General features: G+C 46.8%; 1 protein-coding gene across 1 annotated transcript in view; it reads right to left on the reverse strand.

Annotated features, from left to right (window-relative positions):
- Positions 1-11,255, reverse strand: part of ERGIC3 (ERGIC and golgi 3) — a 334,632-nt gene extending 323,377 nt beyond the window's left edge. Inside the window, exon 1 of the mRNA XM_086932316.1 lies at positions 11,074-11,255. Coding sequence (XP_086788442.1) covers positions 11,074-11,161 — 88 coding nt within the window. The 5' untranslated portion in view covers positions 11,162-11,255. The remainder of the gene's footprint in view (positions 1-11,073) is intronic.
- Between the last annotated feature and the right edge of the window lie 382 nt (positions 11,256-11,637).

Consider the following 11,637-nt stretch of genomic DNA (forward strand, 5'->3'; position numbering starts at 1 on the left):
AGGCTTGGACAAAGGGTTTCCTGCCTTGGGAGGTGCTAGCACCTCCCCAGACAGGATTTTGTGTATTAGGTAGGACAGGGCTCAAAGGAATGAGACATGCCTGGGGCACACAAGGTGCCCCGTGCATACACTGGTCAGGACCAGTTCCTAGGGCACTCCAGCCCCAGAGCTGGCGACAGACCGGACAAAGGAAAGGGGGTGTGACCACCCCCCTTCCTGGTCCCACCCAGAGGAGGGACTTAGTCGTAGTGCAGCCCCCTTTAGCCGGATAAAGGTAGGAGCTAGTCCCATTCCAAATCAGATTACTCTTGACAACTTCTACGAAGAACTCTTGACCTTCTCCCTCCTGAACCATCAGAAGACTGAAGAATCTCCCCTATGGTCAGGGAGTGACCATCCTGCTTCGCAGGCACCATCAAGCTCCTGTGCGGTTTGCTGTAAGTCCTTCCATCCCGGAATCCGACGACCCAGCTCGACAAGACCCGGACCTCCAGACCTCTCTGACCTCTACCCACAGCACAGCTGGGACCCGTGGGTGCGACGAGCAACGTGGAGACGGCCATCTTGAGAAAACCTGCACAGCGCTTCCAGCACGACTGCCGAGGGATCCTCGAGTGAGTGCATTGGGGTTTGAGAAGCCCTACACCGACGCAGCTCCTGCACCAAAGACCAGCCCCCCAGCATCCACGAGATCTGCGTGGGGCCCTTTTGCCTGGTTGCTGCCCTTCCTGTTGTCTGGTCACTCGCCGGCTGGCCTGTGACCTCTGAGACGACGACCCGAAGAATCCGACACTGCTAGTCTGGTCCCCCAGACTGGCCCTTGCTTCCCTGTGAACGAGAAGCACCCCGGACCCTCCTGGGCGGCACCAGACGCCATCTTTGCTCCACCGCGTGGCTTGCATTTGCCAAGGCCTACTGTCCAGATCGACGATCCGACACCGCCAACAGTAGCAGACTACGTGGGACAGCTCGTGCCTCCAGCCTGGTCGTGAAGAACAATTCCTGGTCCACACAGCTGCAGAGAGAAGCGACCCTTCCTTCACCTGACTGCGGCGACAGCATCTGGTTCCCTCCTGGTTCCAGCACCGTCACTGGCTAGTGACCGAGACTCTGTCCCCTTCCCTTTCAGGACTCCTTCTTCCTAGTTCCATCCTTGGAACCACCGGACTCCTCCATCTGGCTGCCTGCCAGCAACTCCTTGTTTCAGGCATCACCGGGATCAACGCAGCAAACCTGACGCAACTTCAGCCCTATGCACCCGCAGCCTGTGGGTTAGGCAACTAAAGCTTCTAGGTGCTGAAGTCTGGGTACACTATCCTAGTGTTCAGGTCCACTGTTGTTTTCCCTCCATCCAGCCGGGTTCGTCCGGAATCCGTAACTTTCTAAACAGTACGATCCATAGACGTTGGTACGCATTTCGCGTGAGAGTTTCCACTCTGCACGTGAGTCCCGTGGGCCTCCTGCTCCTTACTTACCTAGTTTGTAGCGTAGTCCCAGCGATCCTCCAGCCTCTGGATCTCCTTACAGTACTTTCCTTCCTCCCATTCCATTGTCTTGAGTATATGGTTTGCCGCGCCCCTAAGGCGCCCTTGTAAAAATTGTGCGAACTCGTATTTCCTTTTAAGTATTGTCATGTGCTTAGCCCTCTGACCTCATAAAGAGTTCAGAGGTGTTGTTAGTTAATAAATAACTGTTTATTTTCATAACTACCTGTGTGGTGCCCTTTTCATTTGGTATTCAAAGGTTATATGTGGTAAAACAGCTGGCTTCACATGCCATAAAGAGTTTAGCCTAAAGACTGCTTTTGTCCACGCTACTAGGATAGTTGGTCTATAAGGTTGACTTACAACCAATCACCATAAGGGTTGTTTGGACTGATACAAGGTGGTTACTAGAACTAGTGAACATCATATATCAGGCCAACTTCTCACAGTCCCTATCGTGCCCTCTGAAGAACCTGCCCTGCCCCTGTCCTGCCAAGCACCGTGAACTCCTGCCCGCTGAGCCGCAGCTCGCACAGCAAAGGTCAGCGCCGCCTGACCCAAGCACTGTGACTGCCTCCATGAGCCGAAGCTCCCAACGCAAAGCAAAGGACCCGTCCGATCACTACAATCTGCTGGCCCCCGCCCGTGGAAAGTAAAGAAAGGATGGACTTGAAGCGCGGGCTCGCCTTCCGTGAAAAGCCCTGCTGTAAGCAATCACCAAATCTGCTGCACTCCACTTTTGGAACCCAGGACTCTGCCCTTGTGAGCCTGTGTCCCCCGGAGCACCGCCAGCCTGAAGGAAAGCGACCCTGTGGCCCTTGCGTCACCCCGCCCTCCAGGACGACACTGCAACGCCGGACGACAGCCTAGAGCCGTCCGCACCGAATCCGACATAGAAAGAAAAGGTATTGTGCGCTGTAAACTGACTTGCAACGTATGCCTGCTCATCGGAGGCTGGTACGCCTCCCAGTGCGCTTCGAATCTACTGCCAGCGAAGGCCTGCTCATCAGAGGCTGGTACGCTTCCCAGTGCACTTCGAATCTACTGCCAGCGTACGCCTGCTCATCGGAGGCTGGTACGCCTCGTAGTGCCTTTACCTTGTGCGCATTGTACTTCGGAGCTCACAGTGTCCGCACCGAACGCCGACTCCCGCTAGATTCGTGAGGTTTAGTAGGGCCACCAGGGAACTGCTGAGAAACACACAACCTTACCTTTTAAGAACTTAAGTTGCTTAACAAGAACTGTGGCACCCCTTTTTAGGTCTCGCCTGTCGATGCGCATGCGCATCGAGCAAGCGAGAGTATTGGGACTTATCCACTCTTTATCCCCAACTTGCAAGGAATCGTGGCGATTCCTTGCAGTGCCCGTGACTTTTAAGCTCAATGCGCATGCGCATTGAGCTTAAAAGCGCGTGCACATGCCCCCAGCCGCCTGCCTTGCCTACTCTCCCGCCCCCTCACTTCTTGATTGCACGGCCGCTAGGCCGTGCCTCCCCTACTCTCCTCCTCCTACTCTCCTCCCCCCTCCCCTTATCTGGCCTTCCCTCCGTCTGTTCCCTCTCCCCGCTCCGCCCCCTCCCCTGCCCGCCGTCTGTTCGAGACACCACATCAGTAACCAGTTAAGGGTGTTTAGTGCCGAAGATGTCTTCCTAGATTTCGTGCCACCCTTCACAGTTCATCTTTGTGTTATCTGCAACTCGCAATTCATCGACAAAATCACTGAAGTAGCAACCCCGGTCAAATTATGTCAAAAACAGCACATTCAAGCATCGATTGGAGCATTCCTGGATGCATATTATTCCCTGCACCAGTGAACCTTGTAAACCACCACAGTCTCGTGTAGAACTCCAAGTTCACTCGCGAGAAGACGAGAATGGCCGAGCCCTGGAACAAGGCGGCTCACAAACTCGGTGCAAGGCAGCGCACCGGGGATGTACTCGTCTCTGGGGAGAATGTGGACTTTAGCTCACTCCTATTGTCTCAAACCGTGCTGCAAGGCCTGGCAGCCTCTGGTTTCGAGCGACCGTCTCCCATTCAACTGGAAGCCATCCCACTGGGAAGATGCGGCTTGGGTAAGTGGGCCGCCATGCTTTTTATTTTTTTTTTATTTAAACAGTGTTGCGTGACTAGCCATCTAACGTCTTTAAGATTGCTGCGAACATGACAAAGCTACGAAATACTCCCAAACCAATATGGATGTCTGCATCCTCTCATTCCCTAAGGTTGGCACGCCCCATCCGCTTTACTTCCGTATGTAACGCAGAGCTAGATGGCGAACAGATTGGCCGCCACCTTGGTGTGGTAGTGCGGGTGTCGCAACTACAGCAGTTGAACTGTTTAGAACTGAAAAAAAACACATGGCAGTTAGTAGTCGGTTGACAAAATACACGCACGGCGATCTGCGTATTATCTTTAACATACCGGGAATAAGAGCGTTTGAGGCATTTGTTTAGGGGGAAACTTTTTATACACGTTTACACTAAATCGTAAATGTTGCCTCTGCTTGAAGGATGCTCTTAGTTCGAAACCTCAGTGAGTGTCTATTCTTCTTCGTAGCCATATTTTAGTTATATAGTTAATTGTAAACGATCTGTTTTAATAAGGTACTAATGCCCAAACCTCATTAGTCTGCTTGTTTCATTTTGATTCCCTTTGTGGTTATAATATGTCAAGGGTCATGAAAATCATGCCAGTATTGCGGCTAAGTTTGCGTGTCTGCGAGGCAGTGCTGTGCAACTATGAACTTTTATCCTACTGTTTTGGTGTATGGAGTCTCAATTGCTTTAACTTTGAATGTCAAAGACGCCTTCATTTTTTGTTTCTTTTGCAATTGTTACTTCAGACTTTTAAAGAAACTTAAAATAACACGTTTGTGAAAGTTTAATTCAAACTTGGGGTTAGGTATACATAGAGCCCTATAAGAATTAACCTATCTACAATGCATAGGTTAGCAATCGCCGGAATATTGTGATACAGAGAGCCAAGTGAGGGATGGAATCAGTGGCGAATGGTGATCTTTGAAAGTGGTCCGGTGTAGTACCTGTACTGAATTTCAGCAAGCAAAGTATCTTGGGGAAGTTAACAACATGTGCTTTGCTAAAAAGCGATCGGTTCTGTACTTTTTTTTTTTTTAACAGTTTCTCTTAAAATGATTAAATGGCAATCTGTGTAGTAGACAAATGAGAAACTGCACGTTCAAACTGTCTTCCTTCTACCATGTTATTTCTTTAAATGTCAAAATATCATTTCTTTTTTCCGATAGCAAGTCAAAAAACTCCGTCATAAGTTATGACTGAGCACCTACATTGAATAGGTAGGGTTGAAAAATATAATATGGCAAATGTTGTGTTCGTAGGTAGAATTATGCAGCTCACCAGACTTCATAGGCTAGAATAGCAGCAGTGCTGTTTCACAGGTGATGGAAACCTTACACACCGCCTAACGCTCACACCCCCTAACGCTCACACCCCCTAACGCTCACCCCCTAACCCTCACCCCCTCACTCTAACCCGACACCCTCACCCCCTCACCCTCACCCTCACCCCCTCACCCTCACCCCCTCACCCCCCCACCCTCAACCCCTCACCCTCAACCCCTCACCCTCACACCCTCAACCTCTCACTCACCCTCACTCACCCTCAACACCTCAGCCTCACCCTCACTCACCCTCACTCACCCTCAACCCCTCACACTCACTCACCCTCACCCTCACTCACCCTCACCCTCACTCACCCTCAACTCCTCACCCACCCTCACCCTCACTCACCCTCACCCACACTCACCCTCCCTCAACCCCTCACCCTCACTCACCCTCAACCCCTCACCCTCGCCCTCAAACCTTCACCCTCAACCCCTCACTCACCCTCAACCCCTCACTCACCCTCACTCTCACTCACCCTCACTCAGCCTCAACTACTCTCACTCACCCTCAACCCCTCACCCTAACTCACCCTCACCCACCCTCAACCCCTCACTCACCCTCACTCACCCTCAACACCTCACCCTCAACCTCAACCCCTCACCCTCACTCACCCTCACTCACCCTCACCCTCACTCACCCTCACCCTCACTCACCCTCACCCTCACCCTCACCCTCACCCTCACCCTCACCCTCACTCTCACCCTCACTCTCACCCTCACTCTCACTCTCACTCACTCACCCTCACTCACCCTCACTCACCCTCACTCACCCTCACTCTCACTCACCCTCACTCACCCTCACTCACCCTCACTCACCCTCACTCACCCTCACCCTCACCCACCCTCACCCTCACTCACCCTCAACCCCTCACCCTCACACAGTGCAATAGGTCTCAGACCATTTCAGTTAGAGCTTTAACCACATGACTGCTGGCCATTTCCCCCCCCCTGTGCTGGATTTTGCACTTTTGCTGGCACTATGACGAGCTCAGCTCGTCATCAGCACACGACACCCGTAGGTGATGACGAGCTGAGCTCGTCATCAGCATCGAAAGGGTTAAGAAATGTTTATGGCTTTTTTTATTTTTAATTCTTTAGCATTGGCTACAGGAAACAAAAATGCTAAACATTTACAAAAAAAACCCATAAACAATTCTAAAAGCACTAACTCTAATGGTGCGAGACCTATTGCATTTCCATTGCTTGTTGAAAGTATTGACACTTCAACAAGTAACTGGAATCATTTTTGAAGTGCAAAGACTGTATCTACAAGCCTTCTAAAATATACATAAAATAGATATATTTTTATACAAAATACAGTCTGGTGTCATTGTGTGGTGGGTTGGTGGTTGTTGTGTGTGATACTGCAAATGTTTAACCATATGTGCTCTAGAGATTAGCCTAGACTGCTTGCGCCACACTACCTAGAGGGTGAGCAGGGGTTATTTCTGTGAGTAATCCTTTGCCCTGACTTAGAGGAGAGGGTCCCTGCTTGTCGCCAGTGCTGCACTGCGCCAACCAGAGACCCCCAATTCTAAAAGGCTTCCATGATGCAGTCACATTGCCGAACATCATGATGCGAGCTGAAACCAAGTGACATTGATGTTGCTCTCACCGTGGGTTCTTGTTGGAGCGGTGTTACCCCAAGAACTTAGTTTCATAAGCCCTATAACAATGTACTGGGTGCATCCTGCGGGTGTATATGACACCCATCGCCCAAAGAGTCGGGCACTTCATTTCTGGCTAGCAGTGCTGGGAACAATTAGTAAATGGCAAATAATAACAGCATAGCTTGAACTGTGCGACTGTGCATCTTACTTTTTGATACTGAGTCATGGCAGCTGTGGCTGAAGCATCCCCTCTGCTGCAGAACAGATTTCAGGCACAAAAACAGCTAGACAAAGTCAGAAGGTCGTACAATTTCTTATCAATAATTTCCTTGCAAATGTTGCAGTGATATTATGAATGGTGCCATACAGGGGGTCATGAGTGATGTAATATATTGGGTAATAGCAGTTCACTGCGAGGGTGCGAGTGAGGGCATGAGATTTAGCAACTTGAGATAACTATAGCTGGTCAATTTCAGTGGTTTTGTACGTTTAAAATTACATATTTCAACTGACATCTTCACCCAACTAGAACGCCACTTTAGCATTTGGCTTTTTTGTGAATTTCGAGGGTTTTTGAAACAAAGTGATATTTTATTAACATATGTAAAGCCAACTACCTACCAGGCAAGGCCTTTGACCATGTGCGACAGAGGGTAGACTACAGGGCCTGGATCCAACCCTGTGTGCAGCCAATCTCCTACTGCTTTTAGCTATGTGCAGTGGGGGTGTTGCTTGCAGAGCCTGGTCTGCAGCCAGGCCCTGCGGCAAACCTCTTCCCAAAGGCAGCCAATCCCTCACAGTACATGGTCTTTGGTCGTGCAAGGTGGGGTTTTGGCCTCCCCACATGCACCCAAACCCCTCAGCATGGCATGGGTTTGGCCAGAGGTCATGGCCCCTGAGCAGCAAACTCTAAACCACTGGAACACCAAAATATAAAAAAGTTATCCTACTGGTTTTCTCAAGGTGTGCAAGACACACAATTGATGGACGGAGTGCAGAACAAATCAAAATATTCACCCTCAGTCAAGACATCTTGCTCACGGTGCCACTGGATTTAATGCAAAACAACTAGCCAGGCTGATGAAGGGTAATATCCAGAAACAGGTCCCAGGATGCTTGTTTACGGTCCAAGGATGACCTGGCTTGGCAATTCGGTCTGGACTGTTCCCATGAGGCACAGGGTCAAGACTGATTTGCATATGGCTGGGTCTAACTGGGGTGGCATGGTGAGCAAAAGAACAATGGATTTAACCCAGATCTCTTGACTGGGGGTGAATGTATGATTCATTCAGCATTCCGTCCATCATTTGTTTGCGTAGCATTTCTCAAGGCGCGAGCATAACAATATATATTAAGCAGACCTATCATCTTCAAAAATCACCAATAATTTTAATCAAACCTGTATTCAATAATTCACTCAATGCAATGTTTATTCATATTAATTACATTTTGTAATAACATTTTATTAAAACATGTCTCAAACTCTTTCTTTTTACATAACTTTTATTATTACATTTTTTGGGAGGAAATATTAAGTAAATAGTCAGAGACACTATTAAAAAAAAAAACATAACACGACTGAGTCTTTTAACATTTTCCAGCCCAAAAATGCAATCATAAAAACAACCACAGGAGATCCGTGCGCCGTTTTTATACATCTTCAGGACACATAAAATGCATCCACGGAAGCATCCCCTAAAGAGCACTGCAAGGCCACCAGTACAGCAAACGTCCCAGCCAAGGACGTATTTTTAAAAACATATGGTAAGCTCTCCAGGGGTTATGGCTTCAATGACCCAGGAGACTAACTTTTTTTCATAATGTTGCAGGGGGCTGCAAAACTCCCTGCAGCCCCCAGCAACATTCAAAATGTTTGGTGATGCCACGCCTCTTCAAGGGGCATCACCAAAAACAAACAAGCATTTGCAATGCAATCGGTCTCGCCTTTGGGATCTTATATGTATTTAGCTATGCAGCACATTAGCCTGGGTGCTGGAACATCTACTGTTCTTTAACATGGAGAGAAAGTAAGCACCAAACTGCGTGACATGCCAGGTATGGGAACATATGGAGAGAAATATTGCCTTTTAGAGGGAAATGGTATAGTCCAAAGCTCTGTTTTTAATATAAAATCAGGGCCTTCGGTGGTCAGATCACTGAAAATGCAAGATTTGAAAAAAATACTATTGTCTATGGGTGCTCATGTAAGACAATTTATGTGGCCTGGAATCTAGAGAATGCTAAAGTGATTCTGGTAGATTTCTATCAAGAAAGTTAAATGGAGGCAGTTGCCAGAAAAATTAAAAGAAAGTCCCTCAGCAGAAAGCAATTCTGGTGTTTTACTGACCTTTGGTGGACGTTTATTTATCAATACAGTTAAATAGAGGCATTTGAACAGAAAAATAGACCCTAAGCGGAAGCAGACCAGTTCTAAGGCTGATCTCCAGAGCCTACAAAGTGCATACAAATATAAGTATATAATAAGCATATACTAAAGTATATACAAGAGGTCTCAAATGTTTGACCTAAAAATATGCATTATAGGGTACTTCTTGCTAATAAACGAGCGCTTGTGGCTGCTCATTTATTATTCACTTTTTTTGTGGGGGTGTTTTCCTGGTTGTCCTGGTCCCACCTGGGACACCCAGTATTTTGTTGGGTTTTTTTTTCGTAGAGAGCCGCCGGGGGAGCCCTGACCCAGTCAGCTCCCTTCAAGTGGGTCCATTTAACAGAAACGCTCAGGAGCCAGCAATTGCTTTTATATTAAGGGTTGCCGAGAACTGCAGAACGCAGCAAGACAACTTCCACATGTAAAGCTCCAAGTCCATACCTCTCCCTGCCTTATAAGTATTTCACTGGCTCATTATCACCAGAAGATCTAGTTTAAAGATCCACTGCATTACACAGTAGGGGCTTTGTTTTTCTACAAGTAAAGATCAAGAGATGCTCTCAGAAAACAGCACTTCAAGCCAGACTGGTTCTTAGGTAATTAATACCAACCACTCACAGGAATGATGGGTGCAAGCTGAAAAAAATCAGAAACTCACTTCCAATAATGATAAAATCAATTGACAATCACCCAGACTTCAAACGGACAAAAAGACCTTGCTCTTCCCTATCCAAAGCCACGAAAATATTGACAGACCAGACCTAATTATTATAACCCAATAAGGATAGGAACAATTATTCCCCAGTACAAGCGAGTTATAGAACACACATAATTCAACATAAATATCACCATTAATCCCTAAAGGTATTGGAAAAGGTGGCAAATAATTTATCAACCTCAGACTCCTATCAAGAGCCACTCAAGGAGCAATGGCCAGACATGGCTGGAATCATATTCAGTAGAACTGACAGTTGCTGAGGGTGTCATGAATAACGGTACTCCACAACAAGCATAAGGATTCACTATTAAGGAACTGCAGTACATTTGTACCATAGCATTCAAGGTAAAATGTGTGAATTATTAGTACCTCTTCGTTGTTCCTTACATGACCGAAAAGCACAAGCACCCACGAGACCACTAAGCTTCGCCATAAAGTATTTCAATGGAACAAGAGGAGGAATATCCGAGCACTTATTCTAAAACAGTTATAATGCATGATGTTCTTATGACATTTTATAACAACCGTACTACTCAATAAACAAAAAAGACATGTAACATCCACGTACATTGAATTACTCTAAAAACTGCATGAAGAATAGTTTCCAACTCCCGTTTCAAACTGTGTAATAATCAACATGGTAAACAGTAATTTCTTATGCAAGTCTCTAAGGCAGTCAGCATAACATAGAGCAGCATGCTGCCACTGCAAAATGTGTTCCAGTGCAAACGTAGGGGTAGTAAACGGTGTATAAAAAGCACACAGAACAAAACTTTGCACAATGGCGAGATATTCTCCATCGATTTGTGTTACGTACTTTTATAACAATCTCAAACTATGTAAAAGTTTTCAGTCCTTGGTTATGACATGTTTATTCATAATTTCAGATCTCTTATATCAAATAAAAATGAACTCAAACCACATGATCGGCTCTACGTCTGAAATTGCTGACTTACACACCCATAACCACATAAACATACACCGTATTCGGGGTTTCCTTTCAATCAATCCAGTTACCAGCTGGAAAGGAATTCTGCAACTAGACCTGGTCGAGAAAAAGTTTTATCTGCATTGAAACGAATGTCAAATAAATCCATGGAGTAGAAAATATATATACACTGGAACCAACACACCGTCAAATATTCATAAAAAGAGCAAATGTGCATCTGAGATGTTTACGTTCATGATCCATATGCATTGAACTGGATGTATTAACAGCCAAATAACACTGTCACCTAAAATGTATACCAGGAACCTTTCCCATGCTCACAACGAAAGGTCTGTTTCTCCCATTTTTTGCGAAAATACGGAGAGTGGGAGTCAGTTCATGGTTCAAACCATGAACTGTCTGCCACTCTCCGTATTTTCACAAAAAATGATCTGTAACTCTCCCAGTGCATAATATCTTGTTGAATGAAACAATCAGTATCTATGTAATAAGACTGCTTCTTACCTACAGCCCCTCCGCAGGTCTTAATCCTGAAATCCTCCAAAGTCTTTGGATATGCATCGAACTGCTTTAGCCGGTGCAGTTTGTCCATGACCAGTATCAGCCTCAGACCTGCACTCACTTCCTGGACTGAACAGCCAACTACGCTACCCTCAAGCGCACGCGCAACGCTTGCAGCCAATCCTCGTTCACCTTACAGACCTCAGACACTATACCTCTCGTGGGCTTTGCTAATTGGGGGTTCTCGGTCTGGCCGCAAGCCGTGTAAATTGAAAAATGATAACCACCCTATGCTACATCCACACCCAACATGGCCTCTGTGTGACTTGAGCGAATCACGCATGAGCGGTACTGCCAAGTGAATATAAACAGTACGGTTAACCAATGCGACGGAGGCTAACGTGTTCGTATTAAACCGAATAAAAATAAACATAAGCAAAGATCATCAATTTGTTCTAGGGTATTCTTCTTAAAAATATATTTCAACACTAGACACGTTTACGATGATTTGAAATATGCACGGTAACAACGAGAACGTCACGATCGTCCCCAAAATACCGTCTCTGC

Source organism: Lissotriton vulgaris, chromosome 7 (assembly GCF_964263255.1).
Source record: "Lissotriton vulgaris chromosome 7, aLisVul1.2, whole genome shotgun sequence".
Taxonomy (NCBI): domain Eukaryota; kingdom Metazoa; phylum Chordata; class Amphibia; order Caudata; family Salamandridae; genus Lissotriton; species Lissotriton vulgaris.